The sequence below is a fragment of the Haliotis rufescens genome, unplaced genomic scaffold (assembly GCF_023055435.1).
Source record: "Haliotis rufescens isolate VD_foot unplaced genomic scaffold, xgHalRufe1.0.p SCAF_7, whole genome shotgun sequence".
Lineage (NCBI taxonomy): Eukaryota > Metazoa > Mollusca > Gastropoda > Lepetellida > Haliotidae > Haliotis > Haliotis rufescens.
In genome coordinates, this window is record NW_025964361.1 from 15,859,705 (window position 1) to 15,883,446 (window position 23,742).

Consider the following 23,742-nt stretch of genomic DNA (forward strand, 5'->3'; position numbering starts at 1 on the left):
TCAATTTGACAGGAGGAAGCAGCAGGGTGATAAATAATTTACAGCATGAACTAGTAGAATTATAATCTTGAATACCCGGGGTAGTTTTCTAATAGCCTCGGGCCTATGGGCATGTATTAATTTCTATCCCTGGATCCAAGTTCTGCTGACAGATGGTTTGATACAGGAATAGAAACAGGAACCGACTCAGAGCACTGCCAGCAGGTTAGCCTATGTTGAAGGAGGCTGGACGCCCTTATCTGATAGGCACCTTCAGATTGAACTGGAGGACATACACCTGGAACCTCAATGATAGGTTGCATGCATGATGCATTCAGCAGCTTCATATTGGGACTGAATAAGCTTCATCACCATATTTGTAACACTCCATCTGAGTAAAATGTTCAGGAGACTCTTCGTATTCTAATTGTCCAGGGGTTCCTCACAGACTTACCCATTTGCTTCAAATATTTCCTCCAGGAAGTTCTCATCGACTCCTGGGAATTGGTTATACAGTTTTTGTCTCTTCAGCTTGGTGGAGATGGCCATCCTATCTCCCGTGGCATCCAGCACCCTCAGCTGCAAACACACAAACAGTTTGTGTGTTGTAACAGCTACCGTATTTTCTTGAGTATAGTGCACACTTTTTTCCCCAAAAAACACAGCTGTGTAGAAGGGGGTGTGCATTAGACATGCAATAATGAGTTTTGATGGTTTTTTCCCCCAACGGAAATACATTACCGTAAACATGTAACACCGGAAATACCATGTCAACAAATCCGTAATGAAGTACGCAAATTAATCATGTAATTACACAGTCTGGCTATAAAAAGTGTTCTTTGGGATATCTGGACTTGTGTTTGAAACTTATTTCATAAATTTTATTAATAATTCCTTTTAGATTTTATTTTTTTATTAATTTTGGCGAAATCTTGTGTGAAACGATCGGAAGATTGCACAACTCACTGTTATTAACCACGTTAACAGCAACCACGGTCAGATTACCGCTATTGACGCCTTGAAACGAACTTTAATTGACAGAAAATGGATACATACCGGTATATCATAAATGCCATACTTTGACTCGTTAAAAGTCATATTTCTTATACATGTAGTTTGACGATTCTATGTCAACACGTAGTTCTCGCAATCACGTGTGCGGGAGCCTCGACGGTGACTGGTCAAACTGGTTCCATGTGAAAAATAACTGGCAATAGCGATCAGCTGCTTCGCTAAGGGTTATAATTATTTTAAATATAGTCATTAAGTAAAAGCTGCAACTAAAATAACAAGATATTGGAATACATTATTCCTGATAAAAAAAATAGTTTCAGATACAATTTTTGCCGATCCTTGCAATTAAAATCCTATAAAGTTATATCATTGGGTGTGTCTCGGCCGAATCACCGGTAGATTCCAAGAAAACGTGTGTACAGCTGATTGTTGTTTCCTGCTTAGTTTACGAGAAAATACACATGGTAATCTTAATCCCTGGATGTAAAACAATGCCTAGCAGAACAAAAAATACATTTAAACGGTAAATCAACATTATCTCTAATTTCAACTTTGTACTGACCAAGTTTCTCATCACCCATTTGTTTACCGGAATTCGCTAAAGGGGTACGGTGTAATTTTTTTCTGCACATAATATTCAATTTAATTTTTTTCCCAAAATACTGAATCCGCTAGAGGAGGGTGCGCATTATACTCAGGTGTGCACTATACTCAAGAAAATACAGTATGTGTCTTCATTACAAATGTCAAGGGGAGAAAGTTTGTAACTAAAGATCTCATTAACATACAACTTTATGGATAAAACTTTCTTTGAACTGTATTTATATTGTGCTTGTTTAATGCCATCCTCAATTATCCAGTGTATTCATATTGAAAATAATAATAGGCCATGTACATTGAACATATTTCTACACCACAGAGGGGCATGCTCACGTTTCTATTTAGATAAATACCATGGACCTATTGTTGACCCTCCTAGTCTCACTTGTTGACCTAGTCTCCTCTGTTGACCCTCCTACAGTCTCCTCTGTTGACCCTCGTACAGTCTCCTCTGTTGACCCTCCTACAGACTCCTCTGTTGACCCTCCTACAGTCTCCTCTGTTGACCCTCCTACAGTCTCCTCTGTTGACCCTCCTACAGTCTCACCTGTTGACCCTCCTACAGTCTCCTCTGTTGACCCTCCTACAGTCTCCTCTGTTGACCCTCCTACAGTCTCCTCTGTTGACCCTCCTACAGTCTCCTCTGTTGACCCTCCTACAGTCTCACCTGTTGACCCTCCTACAGTCTCCTCTGTTGACCCTCCTACAGTCTCCTCTGTTGACCCTCCTACAGTCTCACTTGTTGACCCTCCTACAGTCTCCTCTGTTGACACACCTACAGGCTCCTCTGTTGATCCTCCTACAGTCTCCCCTGTTGACCCTCCTATAGTCTCACTTGTTGACCCTCCTACAGTCTCCTCTGTTGACCCTCATACAGTCTCACCTGTTGACCCTCCTACAGTCTCACCTGTTGACCCTCATACAGTCTCACCTGTTGACCCTCCTACAGTCTCACCTGATGATCCTCATACAGTCTCACTTGTTGACCTACAGTCTCCTCTGTTGACCCTCCTACAGTCTCACCTGTTGACCCTCCTACAGTCTCCTCTGTTGACCCTCCTACAGTCTCCTCTGTTGACCCTCCTACAGTCTCCTCTGTTGACCCTCCTACAGTCTCCTCTGTTGACCCTCCTACAGTCTCACCTGTTGACCTAGTCTCCTCTGTTGACCCTCCTACAGTCTCCTCTGTTGACCCTCCTACAGTCTCCTCTGTTGACCCTCCTACAGTCTCCTCTGTTGACCCTCCTACAGTCTCACCTGTTGACCCTCCTACAGTCTCCTCTGTTGACCCTCCTACAGGCTCCTCTGTTGATCCTCCTACAGTCTCCCCTGTTGACCCTCCTATAGTCTCACTTGTTGACCCTCCTACAATCTCACCTGTTGACCCTCATACAGTCTCACCTGTTGACCCTCCTACAGTCTCACCTGTTGACCCTCATACAGTCTCACCTGTTGACCCTCCTACAGTCTCACCTGTTGACCCTCATACAGTCTCACTTGTTGACCTACAGTCTCCTCTGTTGACCCTCCTACAGTCTCACCTGTTGACCCTCCTACAGTCTCCTCTGTTGACCCTCCTACAGTCTCCTCTGTTGACCTACAGTCTCATCTGTTGACCCTCCTACAGTCTCACCTGTTGACCCTCCTACAGTCTGTCTTGTTGACCCTCCTACAGTCTCCCCTGTTGACCCTACTACAGTCTCCTCTGTTGCCCCTCCTACAGTCTCCTCTGTTGACCCTCCTACAGTCTCACCTGTTGCCCCTCCTACAGTCTCACCTGTTGCCCCTCCCAGTCTCACCTGTTGCCCCTCCTAGTCTCACCTGTTGCCCCGCCTAGTCTCACCTGTTGCCCCTCCTACAGTCTCCTCTGTTGCCCCGCCTAGTCTCACCTGTTGCCCCTCCTACAGTCTCACCTGTTGCCCCTCCCAGTCTCACCTGTTGCCCCTCCTAGTCTCACCTGTTGCCCCGCCTAGTCTCACCTGTTGCCCCGCCTACAGTCTCCTCTGTTGCCCCGCCAAGTCTCACCTGTTGCCCCGCCTACAGTCTCCTCTGTTGCCCCTCCTAGTCTCACCTGTTGCCCCTCCTACAGTCTCACCTGTTGCCCCGCCTAGTCTCATTTGTTGTCCCTCCCAGTCTCACCTGTTGCCCCACCTAGTCTCACCTGTTGCCCCTCCTAGTCTCACCTGTTGTCCCTCCTAGTCTCACCTGTTGTCCCTCCCAGTCTCACCTGTTGCCCCTCCCAGTCTCACCTGCTGCCCCTCCCAGTCTCACCTGTTGCCCCTCCTAGTCTCACCTGTTGCCCCTCCCAGTCTCACCTGTTGCCCCTCCCAGTCTCACCTGTTGTCCCTCCCGGTCTCACCTGTTGCCCCGCCTAGTCTCACCTGTTGCCCCTCCCAGTCTCACCTGTTGCCCCTCCTAGTCTCACCTGTTGCCCCTCCTAGTCTCACCTGTTGCCCCTCCTAGTCTCACCTGTTGCCCCTCCTAGTCTCACCTGCTCTTCCCTCCTCTGCTGGTTGGCTTCCTCCTCTTTCATGATGTCCATCAGGTTGTACGTGGGTGCCGTCCGCCTCCTGCTGATTACGTGAGTGCCACTCCCCTGCTGCCGGAAGCCCGGGGGCTCAAATAATTGTGCTGACTTCACGTTTCTTAGAATAGAACTGGGAGTCTCCTTCCCCTGGTGTGGGCCATGGTTTTCTTCCTGTTGTAGTTTCCGGGCGAGGGCTTCATCTGATTCACAAACACTCATCAATCAGTAACTGGTCTTAATTATGCAAGACAACTCTGTCTTGTTTCTCACCTTGCCTTGTTTCAGATGGCAATGTAAGGTACAGGTTATTCACTAACTTCACACTGTTAAATACACACAGATACCTTATCTTTAATGCAACTTACGGAGGTTATTGTGATCAGACAAATCAGAAACAAGTATTCTTCAAAGTTATTGTAGAACAAGCATTCATGACCAATCATAATCACACATGTTAAAGGATGAAGCTTTCACACACTGACCCTCACGAAGCTGTTTCTCTCGTGACTTCTCTTCACTCTGCCTCCTCAACTCATCTTGTTTTCTAAATTCTTCACTTTGCTGTCTGATATGGGCTCCTCGGGATGCTGGCCTCCTCTGCAGGTTTTCAAACAAACGCTTGGCTGTCCTCATGTCCAGGGTTACCTCAAACGACTCGCACCCTGTAAAATAACAGCAAACTCACATTACTCCCACAGACCCATGCAAGTGCCTGACATAATGGTCACACACCCAAAGATATGTATTTATATACAATCAAACATTTGGAATTTAAGATCATAGACAAATTTCAACATGTTCAAATAATCCTTCTTTCACACAGTTTGACCTGATAATATTCAATTCTATCAGGAAATTGGAAATTTAGTAAAATCTAAAAAGAATTTACATTTGTATACTTATCCTGCATTACTCCTAAATGCATTTACTGCTTACCTTACGACAATAAAGGATAGCGCCTTGCGATGGTCTTGGGTGAAGAGAAAAATTGTTTCACTCTCAGATCCTACTTTTAGTATGGACCATCGCCGCTGACATGTGACCTTGATGGAATATCACCTATTACATTACTGCCTGTCGCATAGCAGCTAGGACATGTCTCAGCTGGGCTCCTGGGGGGTGTGTGTGTGTGTGTGTGTGGGGGGGGGGGGAGTCTGTGACAGGTGGGTCCTTAGATGCAGTAATGCAGGATAAGTGTATGAATGTAAATTTTATTTTAGATTTTACTAATTTTTTTACTTATCCTGTATTACTCCTTAAAGGGGAAGTGTACACGCAAAAATCACTTTCTTTCTTTTTCTAAACAAAACGCAATTTTAGAATTAGTTAGTATCTGTGTTTGAAAATATAAACTCATTTTTTTTCACAGTGAAAGTAGGAAGCTCACAATAGTGTTATATGATATGTCGTTATGAGGCCTTCGTTTTACGAGCGAAATAGGCCTGAGTTATCCCCCTTAGATTATGACGTAATTGGTGCCAATTCAACTGGGTCCCTGTCTATTCTCAACGCAAAAGATATCAAGGACCAGTTTGCGGTAAAACAACATGGTCTACGACACACTCCGGCGCAGTGGTGACTCAGCATAACACAATTCTGGCTTGCATCTGAGACGCTAGAATCACAAAACTGTACCTACACCACGTGAAGCGGCTCTAACAAAGCATGATGACGTCATAATGTTTATCAATTGGCACCAATGACGTCATATTGCAAGGGGCATAAGCCATGGTGTTTTTGTTATGGAAATAGAACACTTGGTAAATGTGAAAAATATAAATCGTTTTAATGCAAAAAATATGTTAATTAAATATGATGTTTTTATATTTTTGTCTATGACACTTCTATGTTAACACTTTTAATGTGGAAAAAGTACAAGAAAAATTGGTTCATTTCCGTGTGAACTTGCCCTTTAATGCATCTTTATCAGACGGTATGGAAGAGGGTATACCTTCATATGTCCAAGAAAAATCCTCAACAACTCTAATCCCAAAGGAGACACATGTTTGTCAATTGACAAGGTGCAAAAAGCACAAAACACTGTAATGGTAAAGTAAGTTCAATATTATTTACAGATAGAACAAAAGACATGATACACATGGTAATAACGGATGATATCGAAAGCTTAAATCTTTACCAAATGTGTTACCAAGCCAAAGCTGATAAAAGCTTGAAGCAATTCCTTTAATGGGCATGTCTTACACAATACTGCAGCAGGGAAACTGGCTCCAGATAGGATGATTTGGGTCAGGCGTTGGTTACTTGGTGGGCTACTACCAGAGAGTGAGTGAGTGAGTATGGTTTTACGCCGCTTTTAGCAATATTCCAGCAATATCACGGCGGGGGACACCACAAATGGGCTTCATAAATTGTACCCATGTCGGGAATCGAACCCGGGTTTTCAGCGTGACGAGTGAACGCTTTAACCACCAGGCTACCCGACTGAGGGTCTTCGACGTCTCCAAGAGGCACATTGCGAAGATTATGTCTTGCGAAAACTGTGTTGGACCTCCAAAAACATCCTTCCATGATTGCTCTGATAGAACAGTTACTGTGAAGAGCCACGTTAGAGGCTATTGCTCTGATCTCATGAGGATTATTCGCTCTTGGAGGATCAAGTATGGTGATCCTGTAAGGCTGTAGGATGACTGCTGGTAACCATAGAGATATGATGTTGCTACTAACTTCGGTCATGGATGAACAGGAAACCGGATTGAATAACCGTTTCTGTGAGCCACACCTAGTTTGGGAGAGGTGGATGAAAACTTGTAGTGCGTGCACATGGCAAGTGCAAGTGTGCAAGTGTAGGCGGTATTCGGCTAAGACTTCTAGTGGCACTGATTTTTTGCCTTGCAAAAGGTTTCAAATGATCCAGACTTGTCACCTTGTAAACCCCTGGTAGAGGGACGATGCGCAAATGCAACAGCAGATAGCCCTTAGCACTTGACGCCTTTTTAAGACGAACCAAGTGTGCAGATGAAATCTGCATTGTGTTGGGTGAAGCCATTTGCTGTGAGAGTGGATGAGTAGGTTGGGCCACTCTGGGAGGAGAGGAGGATCATTTCTGCAAGATTTCTGATGTCGACGAATCACACCCTTTCCAGCCACCAAAGTCAGTGCAAGGTTCCTTGTCTCTTTGATCTTTTGTATCATCATGGGATGTAGAACAGGTGGCGGAAAACTGTACGCTTTTAGCCCTTCCCAGGGGATGCTGAATGCGTCCACCGCCCAAGCCTGCGGATCCAATAATAGGGTAAGTTAGTGGTTCTGGTAAGTCACAAACAGGTCAATGTTTGGTTGCCTGAAGCATTGAAGTACCAGTTGAAGTGTTGGCCAGTATGAACTATGAATTGTAGTTTCAGACGATCCACTAGATGGAAGAACTTGAATGTCTGATGAAGAAGGAAGTGGGAGTGTGTTGTCCCCTGATTGCGCAGGCACCACACCACCGTGCTGTTGTCAGTGGATATTGCGAGTTGGGCGGACTGTAGCAGTTTCTGCCGATGTGAAATGGCCAGAATGAGCGCTTCCAACTCCAGACTGTTTATGTGCCAAGTTTGTTGTGCACTGGACCACAGCCCTGGGGCTGTCTGGTTCTATAAGTGAGCACTCCACCCCTAAAGGGAGGCATCTACAAACAGATGTAGTTTCGGGGTTATCCCAGGTAAGGAGACTCCTCCTTAGAGGTTTGACTCTATTGTCCACCAGTTGAAGAAGGGCCTAAAGTGGGCTGGTAGAGTGATGGCTTTGATTGGATCCTGTCGCCTGATGTAAGGATTCAGGAATTTGTGAATCTTGCGATGAAGTTAGTAACCCCAGTAACACTTGAAATTGGTGAGGTGCGTGGTTGATGCAGAGTAGGAGCCAGGTGGCGTAGGATCTTTAGCCATCTGTCCCTTGGTACTGATAAGAGGTCCTGGTCTGTCTGGAATAGGCCTCCTATGAACTGGAGCCGGTAGGTGGGAGTCAACTCTAAATTCACCTTGTTGATTGTCCATCCCAATTGTGATAGTAACCGTTTGGTGAAATCCCAATGGCACACTAGCGAACGACTTATGCTACAATGAGAAACCTTTTCTTTAACAGTAGCCTTCAAACAGACCTGCGCGACGATGTCCACAAATGAGCTGTGGTTTTGGAGCCGAAGGCTTTTGCGTTGTGTCTGGTAAAAGTTAGACGTTGGTGTAGACGCTGATGCATGAGTTGTCTGCTGCGTAAGTGTTGTTGCTAACACTGGAGTCTGGTACATAGGCGAAGGCGCTGGGTACAATTTTACCATAGACTGCTGCCACATGGATTGCATAAAATTTTGCATCCAATTGTTGTTCTGGTATGGTGCAGACGGTTGTGCGTACATCTGGTGTGCTGCCAGGTAGGCAGACCCTACAGCGCTAAGCTAGTCATGCATCACTGACATAATGGGGTACACTGGAAGCCCTGAGGCTGATGTAATCATTGCCACGCCTGGGGGGTAGGAAGGCGCTGTGCTTAGCGCAATTCTTTGTGAAGCTACGCCGAAAGGTGATGACTGGATCATGGCTACACTAGTAGAAGCATTGTAAGACGCACGCGCCGGCGCTGGAACCGTCACAGTGGAAGCCATGGACGCCTGAAAATTTGAAGAAGGTGTGACAGTAACAGTAAAGCCCGATATTGTAGAAACTGAAGGAGAGTGAATGTCGGCAGTCACTGTCATGGAGAACATAGCTCCTCCAGAAGAAAAAGGTTTGGAGGTAAGAACGGAAGATTGTAAGTCGGTGGCATCCTGCGACTGAGACATCTTCCTCGCAACACAACGGGACTGCTGCGAAATACGGTTGTGAGTGACCTGTCTATATATAGCAAAACTCGATGGAGAGAGTGGTGAACAAAAATAACATTTGAACTTGCAATCTTGAGGGCGATCCAAACAACATGGATGGGGGATCTTTGGAAGATTTTTTTACCATGACAATCTGTATGCCCTGCAAGCATGTGTTACGCAAATAGAGAGTTGTGATTATGAAAGTGTATAATATGAAAAGATACACCCTATGTTACACCAAAGCTACAGGTAATTTCAATAAACATAAGCGTGCTAAAAATACCTAGCTATGAATTGCAAACAATTTGACAACCTTGGAAGGTAAAAAAATGCAACACAAATTCAAAATGGCTGAAGCGAGTCTTTTTACATGAAAATCACCCACATATTAACACACAAAACATTGAGGGAGTAATATGAAAGGAACACATCACCCATCGCAGGTCTAATTTGGTGAGGTAGCCGAAGCTAACTGCCTAAAAATCCTGCAAAAGTTCAGGAGCCCAGCTGAGACATGTCCTAGCTGCTATGCGACAGGCAGTAACGTCATAGGTGATATTCCATCAAGGTCACATGTCAGCGGCGATGGTCCATACAAAAAGTAGGATCTGAGAGTGAAACAATCTTTTTCTTCACCCACGCCCATCTCTAGGCGCTGTCCTGTATTTTCGGAAGGTAAGCAGTAAATGCACTAAGGAGTTATGAAGGATAACAAAAAAATATTAGATTCTGGTCAAATCACAATACCGTCATTTTACCGTCATTGTTGGTAGGCATATTTAAATAAATATATATTATAATAATAAGTTACAAAATGCAAAGTTGTGGTTACTACAATATTCAAAGGATGTGTGGCAACACATTGCTTGCAGAAAACACAACAGAAATCTTTGAAGAGAATGTATTTAAGTTTGGGAGAACAGTGAGCTTGGAATTTAGTGCTTTTCTATCTATATACGACTGACACCATATCTCTTGCGTCACAATGAGTGACGTACGGTGTAGAAAGAAAGCTTTGCTAGGCTTGCTTAGTTTTCTTTAGGGGTGCGCATCTCATGCTAGCTTACAAGGTTGCCATGTTCATATGCTTTCAATGCCTGTCATATGTTCAAGTGAAGTATTACAGTGTAAACAAACTGCATGAGAGTATCCACAGCGCCATATTTTTGTTAATAGGCTGTCGTCTGTGAATCCGTCATTCAGATTGACAACCCACTCAAAACACTGGACACTTCACTCAATATATTTGCTATCACCAAAGATAAACAGTTTTTCAGTTCCTAATTCAATTTAGCATGGTTAAATCTACAGGTAACCTAGCTCTACATTGAAAACACAGTATGTTTATCTCCTAATTAGACCAATAGACCATAAGTTTTATTCTATATATTCCACCTCTTAAACATGACCTGGTTGTACTTTTGGCTTTGTACATCCCTAGGTACAAGTCTGACAATTGTAACAGGATTTAAATGATCAAATATTGAATTACCACAAAAAGAGACCAAAACAGCTGAGTACTGACAACAACTAAAGTGTTGAATACAGTATGTAGTTAACATACCAGTTAGGCTTGACTGCACAGGCCCAAACAGCTCCTCCAAATCTCTAACCAGCTCCTCTGGCACTGGGAGTGTCACATGGGCATCACCCTCCAGCACACACCTGTCTTCCTCCGACCAGTCCTCCTCAACTCCCCAGTCCCCCTCGGTACTGGCACCAATGTCCTGAACTGGAGATGGGAGTTGTCTCTCCGTGGGACTCCTGAGCTTATCTGGGCTGATGTAGACATCAGATAACACAGAGCTGCTATCCTGTATAATATCACTCAGCAGACTGTCATTTGCCAAGCTTGACTCACTCTGACTGAAGCTCCTCACACGCATCATGCTGTGACTCTCCATCCTCTGAAGGCGCTGGTACCCTGTCTTAATGACTTTGTCTTGCAGCTCATCGTTGCTGGCCAAACTGTTTGCCTCAATGGCCTTCTGACACAAATCAAAAAGTGACAGGGGACTTTTTGTGCCAAGTGCCTGTTTAGCAAGCTTTATGGTCTTGTCAGGGGTCTTCTGCTTCATTTGAGTGGAGATTTCCTCTTTGTCAACTGATGAAAATGGCACTGATTCTCCCCAGTCCAGGAGCAGATTTACTGTCCACTCAACATTGCCCTGACATATATCCAGGGCATCACGCAGATGATTCTCCTCAGCACCAGGGAATGCTTTCACAAGGAACTCGACATCAGCCGGGACTTGCAGATCCTTCTCATCAGTCATACAGCCTTTGTCCAAAGTTAGACTATCATGTTTTCTTTCTTCTCTCGAACTGTGTGATTTTGTTTTCATTCTCTGAGTCTTTTCAAAATTGATGTCTCTTGATTTTCCCAATAAGACAGTATATAGTTTTGAATCTTTAATCTGGTGTAATGGTTTGTTGCAGTTAATATCTGTCATGAATGCAAAGTCCTTTGAACTTGTAAATGAATAATGGGATCTGCATGCAACTTTTCTACCCTTAGGTTCTGATTTCTGCATGTCACTGACCCTTGAAGCAGAGGGTTGTGCCGGTGTAGTGAGTCCAAAGGAACTCCAACTTTCAGTCTGAAATTTCTGTTTCGAATCATCATCTAAAAATTGAAAAACCACATTTTCTTGTTTCTTCCGTACAGTTTTTGATTTCTTTGCGATAGGTGTTTTGTGGATAAGGGAATCTTCATGAGACTTTTTGAGATCTGCACCGAGAATAGTTATTGTGTTATTTCCTTTTAACATTGGAGCCATGTCAATATTAGTTGAGTTACAATGACCTGTGATGGTTTCACACAGCTGTTTATCAGGGTCATCATTCTCATCACTATTATTATTTCCAAAATTGCCTTTTTCATTACAAGTCTTAAGCCTGGATACTTCGCTACTCGCACATGCGATATCTACCTTGGCAACAGTACTAGTGTCTTCTAGTTTGACAATTAGTGAATCTTCATTTGGTTCACATGGATAAAAAGCTCCAGTTTCATTTGAAGTCTCATTTTCATCTTTAGTTTCTTGTCGATGACACCAAGAGTCCTGGATGTCGTTTTGTTGACATACTACATGGACAAGAGGCTGGTGGTCCTCTTGCCCAACTTCCATTTCATCATCCGCCACAGATGTATCCACAGATGTATCCACAGCTCTAAGTCCATCATCTTCTTCTCTGGAACTCACGGACAAGCTGAGGAAGGAATCATCATGTTTCTCTTCCTTGTTGATACCTTTTTCATCTCGTTGGTCACATGCTAATTTTCTATTTGTGCCAGTTTCCCCACATATGACCTCAAATTCATCTGAATCAAAAGATTCAAAAGCTTCCTCAGAATCCTCAGATGTATCTCCAACCTTCTCGCTTGGCTCAAAACATTGGCCAATACATTTTGTGTGTTCAATGTCAGTCACTTCAGCAGGAACAGCTTCATTTCCATCACCTGTCTTTTGTCCATCACTACCAGATACTGACACTTTCTTTTTGACCTCTGCTATTGCCTCAACATCTTCTCTTACAAAACCTCTTGACGTCATTTCATCAACCTCAGTGATCACTTCCTGGTTAACAGCTCTTACTCCTTCAAAGATTTCAACTTTAGATGCATCTGCAGTTGTTTCTCCTTTGCTTCTTCCACCAGTGTTGCTCGAGTTGAATTGTTCTCCATCTGGTGTTGGTACTCCCCAAACAGCTAGGACATCCACTGTTTCAGTTTCATCTACCTCTTTTTCATCCCTTTTAAAACCTTCCATTGATATAGAAAACTGTGTTTGTTGTTCAGATATTTCTGCTTCGGTCGTGTAGTCCTTTTCCTTCTCAAGGGTGGAATCATTTTGGTCAGCATTTTCCCTAAGATTTTGGCTTCTCCTTCTGGGACGACATCTCCTCGGTTTAGGTCTCGTGTGTTTCTGTGACCAAGGTTCATTGTCACAGTTGTCACTGGCATCAACATCTAGTGTCGTCATCCTTGCCTCAGCATCATCATCCCCTTCATATGATGGCTTTCTAAGATCTGACATGTTTTCAATACCAACACCCTCTCTGCATGTGGTGACAACACTTTTAGCCTTAACCACAGCAGCTGTCAACTCTGTGGGCGCAATGTCATTCAACTCCTTCTCCAGACTGTCACAGCTATTCATCATACAACCCTCATTCTGAATGTCCTCAACAACCTTGGCATTTGGGTCTTCCCTTATGGGAACAGAACATATAGTTTTCCTGTTATCAAGCTTCTCGTGGAGCCAGACTTGGATGTCCTGTTTCTCTGCTTCCGACAGTGGACTCATGAACAGCAGTGCCTGGATCTCACCCTCATCTATCTCACCCTCACCACAGCTCTGAAAAATCTCCTCGATCGTCTGCATCACCTCAGACTTGGATGAACTGGCTTTCCTCTTTTTCCTCTTCCTCTTTTTAGGGGAACCTGGTGCACTTCCACTCTCTTTGACCTGCTTGTTTGTCAGTGGCTTCTTTATGTTCAAGTTCAACTTGAGCACTTTTGGTGTCGCTGGCATGGTGCCCTGTTTGATTGACATGGGTGTTAGACACACTGGTGCTTTCCCCTGTGGTGGCACCTTCATGACATCCTCTTGTTCTTCCTCTGACGAAAGATCATACTGGACCAGTCGAACACTGGTCTTCACACCTTCCTTCTGAGGCTTGAGAGGGGAGCCATCTCTTGCATCTGCAGATTCTTTAATGCTGCAAGGAAATGAGCAGACAAACTAAATGGACAGGACCCTTTTGAAGGAGAAAGAGTCTTTTAGAATCAACTTCTTTCAACACTTGTCAATGTAATATTTGATAGTTATCATAATATATACTAGGGAGAGCAAGTAAATGATTTCAGCAATATTCCAGTTAGATCCCAGCTGCCTGTCACTAATCGATCTGTGTCGGGCAAACCCGTGTCTGATATGAACACACAATGTCATTTAGAAAAGGGTCAAATGTTTTGTTTGTTTGTCCGTTGTTTAATGCCTCACTCAGCAATATTCCACCTATATGACGGTGGTCAGAAAATAATCCAGTGATCGACATCATGAGCATCAATCCACGCAATTTGGATATGATGACATGCATCAACCAAGTCAACATGCCTGACTACCCAATCCCGTTTGTCGTATCTTATGACAAGCACAGTCGCCTTTCATCGCAAGCATTGGTTGCTGAATACCTATTCTACCCCGGATGTTTATGGGTCTGGTCAAATGTAACAAATGTTTTATATTTGGGATAACACTTTCTTCGTGGAGTACAGATTCTAATAAATTTTTGGGTTGAGTCCAACCCGGGATTTGAACCCACACTGATAGAGTGAGGCACCTTATTGCCAGCACACAAAGTCAGCTGGCACTCTGGCAGTGTGGGTTCGAATCTCAACCTGAAAAAGTACTAGAATCTGCACATTACTAAGAAAGTATTATCCCAAATATAACACTTGCTCCTGTGTGTGATAGAATGAGCAATGCTCCATGCTTACATAGCAGGTGACATAACACCACATGACCAGGTTGCACATCGTAAGCAGCCTGGGGCCTGTGGTGGGGAAGCAGCTCACCTGTTGTGTTGAGAGATCCTGGCCAGCAATCCTGCAGCTGTGACATTGTGCTGGTATCTCTGGTTCATCTTCCTGATGGCATCCCGACCCACACCATGGCTGTTCCTCCTAGGTAAACAGGGGACTTTTAACAGCTCTATGCTCATGTTGAAGGCATTAATTATACTTTCATCAGATAGGAGTCCCACTGACTTCCTATTCACTACACTGAAGCAGGTCAGCTGTCAAGAAACACTTTGTGATTGTCTGGATGTCAGATGATGTTACCCTTTAGTTACTCAGGGATTGATGAATCCAGAAACTTGATCAAGATTACAGTTGTGAGGTAATTCTCAGTTTCCAGGGTGCAATTGTCCTAGGGGGCAAACAAGATCCCCCCATTTGTAACACACCTTAAAACAGGTTTTCCAGGGGTCAACTGCCCTAGAATCAAACTTACAGAACACGGGGGACACAAGAACATGAAAAATGGAGACATGACTCACTTGGCTAGAACTTTAGGGTGAAACTTCCACGGTGTACTGGGTTCTAGCACTTCTACATCATATCCTCTTGCCACTGCCTGCAAGAATAGAGTTATAACTAAGGTGATCTATACACATATATTTATTTCATTTGAACAATAAAGGCCTAATAATGAATATAAAAAATATTTCAACATGGCTATTTACATGCACATGAGTGCACAATAACAACTTTCCATCATTCACTTGGAAGTACAGCTATGGAGGAGAAACAGTCAAGAAGCACCATCTGTAGCACAACATAATATATGACCTGAGGTTAAAGCGGAGATGACTGGGGTGTTTGTGCACTCAGTGTTTTAAATATTATATATGGTCCCATGTCACTAAGACAGACAGACAGACTTTAAATAAGTGGCCTAAAGTTCAATGAATGTACAACACAGATACAAAAGATCAGTGAGAGGTCACTGAGAGGGTGTGAAAACTGAGGGACCATATATGTTCTCGTGGCACCACAGTAGTAATTACCAACAATTAATGTGCTTCGGAACTGAAAAATGGGGAGATATTTGGTAGAGTGAGGTGGTCTCACCATCTTGACGTAGGGCACCATCTCCCAGTCCATGGTGTTGGTGTTGTCAATGATCACAGGGCTCACATGTCTCTCCATAGCATCACATGCTGCAACAAACAAACAAACAAACACACAGTTCCCACTGCCAGTTGGCTCCTTCAACAAGCATGACAAACTGGGGACCTACTTTGCCCTGACAGTCTTTCTTACCATGATGTATGTCACACACCTTAGTGCCACAAGTAATAAATATTTAAAAATGGTCCCAAAAATCTTTTAAAATTTATAAAAATTGTAAAACATATAAAACAGGCCCATGTATCACTTTGACACGTTAAATACTTTCTTCCCAGGTTCTAAAACACATCTTGTGCATTATTTCTGCCAGGTTTTACTTCAGGATATCATGTGCGCTTTTCTCAAGACCTAAGGCTGGTCCTGGTGATGCTGGTACCTCTCTGCTTGTTCCAGGTGTGTGCTTCAGTCAGCTGGTCCTGGTTGTACCGGTACTCTCCGCAGTGCAGGAAGTAGTCATCAGTGGACAAGATGGCCCCCTCAAACACAATCTCCCTGAAACCCAATACAGGATTACACTTGCAGATCAGCAAAACCAAGTCTGTATTGTAGTTGCGGTATCTTAAATCCAAACTCTCATCCTAATTAAGATGGGTTGTGCTTCAATTAATATCATGTTAGTAACTTTAACCAAACATTGTCATGAGGTCAAACATTCGACTTGAAGGATAAATTCTTGTACTTACAGAACACATTCACTTCAATGATTCAAATAGATTTGGCATAAATGACAGTGCCTAATTTTAAATTACAACAGTAACTTGAGAAAAGGAACCTGCGACTGTGACAGTCTCTAAAACACAAGAAGGAAACCAGTTTCCTGAACAGCTTACCTAGCAAGGTATGTCTTGCCGCTGCCCGGTAATCCCCTGAGGATCACCAGGAGTTGTCTCCCCTTGACCATATATGTCTTCACTTGCTCTATCTGCTCAGCACAGGATATCACTTGGTTATTACTGGCTGGTATGGAGTGTGAAGTAGGCTGTGTTGCCCAGTCTGGAGTTGGTACCGGTTTGGCTGCTGCCTTGGAGTAGATCATCTGAGATGCATTGCTGCCTTGTACTTGACGGACTGGTCCTATGCTTCTCTCTGGCATTGTTGGAAAGTGGTCCGATGATGGAGGAGGTGGAATGGCCTGGAGTACTGACCCTGAGAACTTGTAAGGATTCTGTGCTGCCATAGATGATAGAGGCTGAAGGGGCTTTGGCTGAGTGGGATGAGTGCTGGGCCTCTGCCATCTTGAATGGGGTAAACCTGGGGATCTGTTTGGATAATGTTTGGGTGATAGGCGACTTCGTGGATGCGGCCCTTTAGGGGTCATGAAGATAGGATTTCCTTCCAGCTGCCTGGCCGGGACCCACTGACTGAGGCCTGGAGGAGGTTGGGTGGATGCTAACCTGGGTACAAACACAGCTGCTTCTACTGACAAGGGGGCCATACTAATTAAATCTGAATGTCCTTTGTCCTCTGTTTTATTGTGTGTTGCAGAAAACATGTCTTGGTCAGATTCACCCACACTTGCATCACCACCGTCTCTCAATGTTGTGTCACCATTATCTGTGAGTGCACCAATACTTACATCAGATTTTGCCAACTGTTTCTGCAAATGACCTAGAGTGTTTGAATTACCTCCCTTGGAAGACGCCTTTCCTGAATCTTGAGCTAAAATGGACTTTTTCCCCTTCAAGGGACCAAATGTATCCATTTGACTAATTTTGGTATCCTCTGCCAGCAATGTGTGCAGAGCCTTGTGTCCTGTGCTAACAGTGTCACTACTATACAGGCTGAGTGTATGTGGGGCTGTGTCAACATACAGCTTATCTGACGGACAGCTGTTTCTGTTCCCATGACATTTATTACTTTTCTGTAAACATATTGGATCAAGTAGACCTATGTTTGAAATTCCACTTGTAGGTGATGAAATCACAGAATCACCTTCGTCAGATTGTGAAAGGGATGATTTTATATCTTGTGAATTTCTTAAAGGTTCATCTTTTAATTTAATTGATTCCATGATCTCTGGGACATATGTGCCATAAACATTATACATGTCCACATAAGTCTGATACTCTACATTGGACATATCCCCAGGGAAGGATGACGATTCTGATGTCAGCAAGTCCTGCACTAACTTTTCTGTTTCCTTTTCTGGTGGATCAGAAAGATTTCTACTCAATACCATCTCAACAGGGTCTAAGTTTTCCAACGGTTGTAAAACAGGCTCATTGTTGTTAGTTATTCGGTTTTTTTCCATAGTACTCGTTGAATGAGGTTTGTGGTGACTCTCGACCTCTCCAATAAGGCTGCAAGCTATGACATCCAGATCAGTGCTTTTGGACACAACTTTCCTCTCAGATAGTTCATCCTGGCTCATTGCAAACAGTGTCTCGATAGCTTCATCGACTGAAATAATACAAATTTAGTAAAATCTAAATATTTTTTACATTTGTATGCTTATCCTGCATTACTCCTCAATGCATTTACTGCTGTTTTTTGACAGAAAGACGAAGCTGTGAAAGATCCAGCTGCAGAAGGAGTTGTTCCAACCAGTGGTGTAGCGATACCCACACACAGCTGCCATGTGACCTGGAAGTGGTGACGCCACATAAGAGAACATTATTGCTAAGAACCTAACATCTGAACACTTTGTGGGGAGGTAAAACTGAGATGGGAGGGCACTTAGACAAAGTAACGCAGGATAAGTAAACAAATGCAAAATATATTTAGATTTTACTGAAATGTTTAACTTATCCTGCATTAGGTAGGCATACCTTCAGATGAGATCCGAAATAAATCCTTGTCAAGGTCCAAGTAACCAGTACATCATCCTGCGTGATGACTAGAAAACAATGACCCTTCTGTCAGAAGGTAAACAAGAGTGTGAAGAAAAAAGTAACACCAAGTGTGAGAAACGGTAAGTGTGAGCCAGAATCTAAAATTCATCTACCGAGCTAATGTGGAAAACATCTGAGGTTAACAAAACCAGAGAGTTTAATTGGCCAGATCGCGGGTCTGAGAGAATCAATGACGTCGGGGGTTGGTGACCTGTTGAGCCACCACCAACAGACCAAAACTATGGACGCCAGTATCCTCCTCTAAGGCCATGTCTTGTAGATAGTGGCAGGCAAAAATGGTATCAGAGCGCCAGAAACACCCTTCCATAATGGAGAGCTATGGTCTGCCCTGACGCGACCGCCTTGATCTGATGAGGACTGTTGGCCTCGGGGTGGGGTAAAAACCAGTAGCTTTGTATGCCTGGAGAATGACCACCCGAAGCCATAGGGAGATAGTATTACAATAAACTTCTGCCTGCGAAGTAGGAGAAACCGGTAACCGATGTTTCCTGTACTTGCATTGTGATTTAGAACATCTGAGGAAACATCGCAAAGCATGCACAAGGCATAACAAAAGTTATCGATGAGAGGGGAGGGATGGTGAATGACCTGTCTGGCTGTCCTGGGAGTTGGTTCTTGGCAATGAAATACCAGCACAACCCAAGATGAACGGCCCCAAGAGCTCTGTGCTAAAACCGTACACGGGAGACGTCCAAGGCATGTAGCTCGCTGACCTGTGCTGCCGTAGCTAGAGCTAAAACAAAAAACGTTTCCTTGATGAGGTCGTAAAAAGATGATGAATGCAATGGTTCGAAGGGAGCTGCCTGCAACAAATGTAAAACCATGTTCAGATCCCAGGCTGGGGGTCTGAACTTGATCAGCCGCCCTTTATGAGTAGCCCTTGGCAAATGTGCCAAGCGTGCAGACAAAACCTGTCGGGGGTCGGATGCGGTAACCTGCTGTGTGTGGATGGAACAGTAGGTTTGGCTAAACCCACAGTTCAAGAGGATCGTCCCTGACGAGATTTCTGAGCTCCACAAAACCAACTTCTCGCCAGCCAGCAAGGTGCGACAAAAATCAGATTTAGGTTCTGAGTGCCCCTGATCTTTTGGAAGAACCCTGGGAAGGATTATTAGAGGCGGAAAAGTGTATGCTTTTAATTCTTCCCAGGGAACAAGGAGGGCATTGATCGTTAATGCTTGCAGATCCGGAACCGGGGAGATGTAGGTGTGCAACTTTAAGTTCTGACTGGTGGCGAACAGGTCGATGTTGGGATGGTTGATCCGCTGGCAAATTATGGCGATGTAACTTCCATTCCGTTGGAGCCACCATGTCAGAGTGGGTGAGTGAGTGAGTTGGGTTTAACGCCGCTTTTAACATTATTCCAGTTATATCACAGCGTGTCAGCTTAATGTGGGAGGAAAGCCCGAAGTGATGCAGGTCTAAGACGTTTACTACTTCGGTGAAACCCACGAGCACAGGTATGGTGCTGAGAAACCTAGAAACATAATTGGGGTGAACCGGGATTTGAACCCACAATCATAGGTTTCTGGCGTGTCCAAGGGACGCAACTCTGCACAGCGAATCGCGGCGACTTAGACGACTATAGGCCACCCGTGCCCCCCAACCATGTCTGATCTGGACATCACATCTGGTAGAGCGTTCTGGCACCCTGGAATGTGTTGAACTAGGAAGCACAGGTCGAGAGGGTCTACCAGCTAGAGGAAGCGGAAGGTCTGCGCCAGCAGAGAAGAGGAGTGAAGAGTCCCCTGACTTCTAAGACACCACACCATGGTGATGTTGTCCGTGGATGTTGTCCGTGGATATTGTCAACTGGGCGTTTCACGAAATGGCCTGCCAATGTTTGATGGCCAGAACGAGTGCTTCCAATTCAAGCTTGTTGCTGTACCAGTGACACTGACCACAGCCCTGAGGTCATCCAAGCCTCCAGATAAGCTCCACATCCTTGTTTCGAGGTATCTAGGAATAGATGTAGCATGGGTTTAAGTGGGGTCAAGGAGATGCCGCCGAAGACATTCGACTCCACCGTCCCCCAACGATCCTCGTAAAATGCCATGGGGCTGTGAAAATTCCAAATGGTATGACCACCCACTGGTAATGGATACCACTGAAGAAGAACCTGATGAACTGCCTGTCGCTTGGGTGGAAGGGCACATGGAGATACACATCCTGGATGATCAGGGGAGCGTTGGCGTTGATTCTGGTCCTGAGCAGCAACGTGGACATTCTGAAGTAAGGTGGACGTTCCAGGTAGCATTGATTGAAAATGGCGAGATTGTGTATCATGTGAAGTTTGTCTGAACCCTTCTTGGGGACCAGAAACATGGGGGAGTAGAATCCCGGATGTCTGACCGGGTAGTGAACAATCTTGATGTGTAGCAGAATGTTAATGTTGTCTCACAGGAGTTGGCATTGATGGCAGATGTAGGCATCTGCCAGGAATGATGTGAGAGGAGGGTCCTTTGTTAGCGAGAGACGGTACCCCTGGCGGAGGATGTTTGTGACAAACGGGTCCTACAGATTGGCCCAATTTTGCCAAAAATCTCCCACCTATGGCAGGGTCGGTGACTTTAACGACTGGGGGTGGGAGGTCCCCGTAGTTGTTGTCCAACAGTTCAGCACTTGCTCTTCTGATCGGCACCCTTGCCTTGGTGACTTAGCCAATGCATGTTAGGTGATGTGTTCCAGGGCTTTCAGAGCCGTTTCATCCCTGGCAAAAGTTGATACTTGAGCCTGAGTGTCAGTGATAGCACCTTTAAACAAAATTGGAGGAACTGGACCAAGGATGATGGAGGAGTTTCTTCTTTAATTCGAAATCCCATTCCATCAATGCAAAGGCGCTAGATGAGTAAACTCAGCCAGAGCGGCCAAAAACTGTTTATGCATGTGGTCAATCTGTCGCAACTGGTAACTGTTTGCAGTTATTCTCTGATAAGTCCAAAGTTGAGAGGTGCTTAAGATAATGCCAAACTTCCGGTTCTATGAAGGCCAAGCGAGGATCGGGCCTTCTATCGTCGTAGGCTTCGAGGAACCAGTCATGCGATGAAGGTCGGTATCAAGGACATGAGCTCCATCAGCCACATCAAAGGAGTGAACCAGGAAGTCATCTTTCCAATAACGAGGCACTTCAAAGGACAGAGTGAGAGAGAGCCTAGCAAAGTCCTCTGTAGAGCAGAGGGGTGAGCTGTTAACATAGGATCTGGAAAATTGGATATCAGGTGGGACCAGATAGTGTCCTTCTTGTCCACGTCTGGTCCCGGAGACGGCACTACAAAAGCCAACCTATCCACCATCCAATCGGCACATCCTAAGATGTGTGTCAGGGAGGATCATAAACAGGATGAAAAGCTCACTCAGAGGAGTCCAAATGGTACATGTAGTCAAACTACTTCCTTCAGACGGGAGAACGGTGACAAGACCGGGATGACTTAGAGCTGCACCGGGTTGAACTAGGAGAGGCTGATCCACTTGATGATCTTATATGAGCAGACGGTGTAGGATCTCTGTCAACAAGAGGGCAGATGGGGAAAGCGCACTGACGAGATGGTGACCGGAAAAGTCGTAAGAGCAGCGGGAACCATGAGTGGAGCCAGAGAGCTGATAGGAAGCGTTGGAGGACCAGGGACTGCAAGTAGTGTTGCCACTACCGACGTCACAGGAGGCACCACCAACACCACTGGGGCAGAAGGTGTTTGAGTCATAGGAGGCTGCTGGCACCATGGACTAAACAAGGACTGCCTCCAAGCGTGCATCCAGTTAAGATCAATAAAAGAGGCAGGCAAGACATGCTGTGGGGTCGGTTGGTAAGGCATCTGTTGAGCAGGTATTCCAGGCAAGACATGCTGTGGGGTCGGTTGGTAGGTAAGGCATCTGTTGAGCAGGTATTCCAGGCAAGAGTCCATAGCTAGATGGCACCGTGGTCACCGCAGTTGTCATGTAAGGGTTGGAGATCTCTGGCGCTGTCAACATAGACATTCAGGGGGGTTGTAGTAGGCAAGGGTGGTGTAAGCACCTGAGATGTTGTGGAGGCGTAGATCTGCGCAGTCGATATGGTGGGAGTGCTTTATTCTCCTAATGTGTTGTCAGCGTATGAGAGGAGCTGAGGTGATGTCGTCTGAGGGGTCACAGTGGAAGCAGAGGTCAAAGATGAAAAGGTGGTAGACTGCGACTAAGTGGTAGTAACAGAAGACGATTGAGATACAGTGATGTCAGATATCATAGTGTGTCTACGAGCATGCTGAGTTTGTCACTTCCTTGCAGCTCTTAAGTAGAGAGAGAAGTCCTTTAAAGCAAGGGGACTGCAGAAGCAACAATGTGACGATGTCGAACAGGGTTCCTTGCAATCCAGGCACAAAGGATCCCTGCTTCCGTGACAAGCAATACAACGAGGCACAAACCATAAACAACACAAAAGAAAGTGAAAACGAAGTAGAAATAAGAAGCAAAGGATGCTGGATAACTGGAGAGGCTTTATTTCTCAACAAAACGTCTGTCTGTCCGTGTTGGCAGACAAAGTAGCAATGTGCTGTTATGTGAGGTCACCACTTCTGGGTCACGTGGCAGCTGTGTGTGGGTATCGCTACACCACTGGTTGGAACAACTTCTTCTGCAGCTGCACCTCTCATGGCCTCGTCTTTCTGTCAAAAAACAGCAGTAAATGCAGGATAAGATAAAAAATACAATTATTTCTTCAATATGAACCTAAGTGTAGCCATTGTACTATTTCTAAATTTACATCAGAATCTACTATGAACTCATTAAGCAATAATCACGTAAAATGTTTAATTGGCTTCATGTCCCCTTCATGTGTTCTCTGTCCATCACGTTGTGACAGTATTATCCTCCTGTTGTCATTACTTACTCATGTTATCCCACTCATGTATACTATGATTGTTACTGTTAACATGGTTAATCCTCCACCTATATTCTGTACAATGTCCCTCATTCAGTCTTGCTTGACAACGGTATAAGGATCTGTATTGAAACTATCTTTTTACAGTATTAAAGAAGTTGTTATCCATAAATTGTCTACTCCTATGTAATGCCTATCAAACAATTCATGTATACATGTATCACCCTCTACCTGACTTGATGTAATCGCTTCCTACCGCATATGACCCTTTCATATGGGAATATGCAAATAATCATTCTCAATGAAACGTGTGTCTCCAACGCATGTGCAGAAAGCCCCTTGTTAATGCCTCCAGAAATATGCTGGATGTGTATTTGGTTCAAATGCAGCCTGTAAGCATGGAAAGTATTG

The 23,742-nt window shown here is 44.6% G+C and overlaps 1 protein-coding gene across 1 annotated transcript in view; it reads right to left on the reverse strand.

The window, feature by feature from the left end:
- LOC124115018 overlaps positions 1-23,742 on the reverse strand; it is a 40,868-nt gene that overhangs the window by 15,038 nt on the left and 2,088 nt on the right. Inside the window, exons 2-10 of the mRNA XM_046475803.2 lie at positions 16,458-18,027; positions 16,004-16,119; positions 15,568-15,656; positions 14,994-15,070; positions 14,509-14,616; positions 10,489-13,649; positions 4,603-4,782; positions 4,085-4,320; positions 434-558 (exon numbers count right to left, since the gene is read on the reverse strand). Of these exons, the coding sequence (XP_046331759.2) occupies positions 434-558; positions 4,085-4,320; positions 4,603-4,782; positions 10,489-13,649; positions 14,509-14,616; positions 14,994-15,070; positions 15,568-15,656; positions 16,004-16,119; positions 16,458-18,027 (5,662 nt within the window). The remainder of the gene's footprint in view (positions 1-433; positions 559-4,084; positions 4,321-4,602; positions 4,783-10,488; positions 13,650-14,508; positions 14,617-14,993; positions 15,071-15,567; positions 15,657-16,003; positions 16,120-16,457; positions 18,028-23,742) is intronic.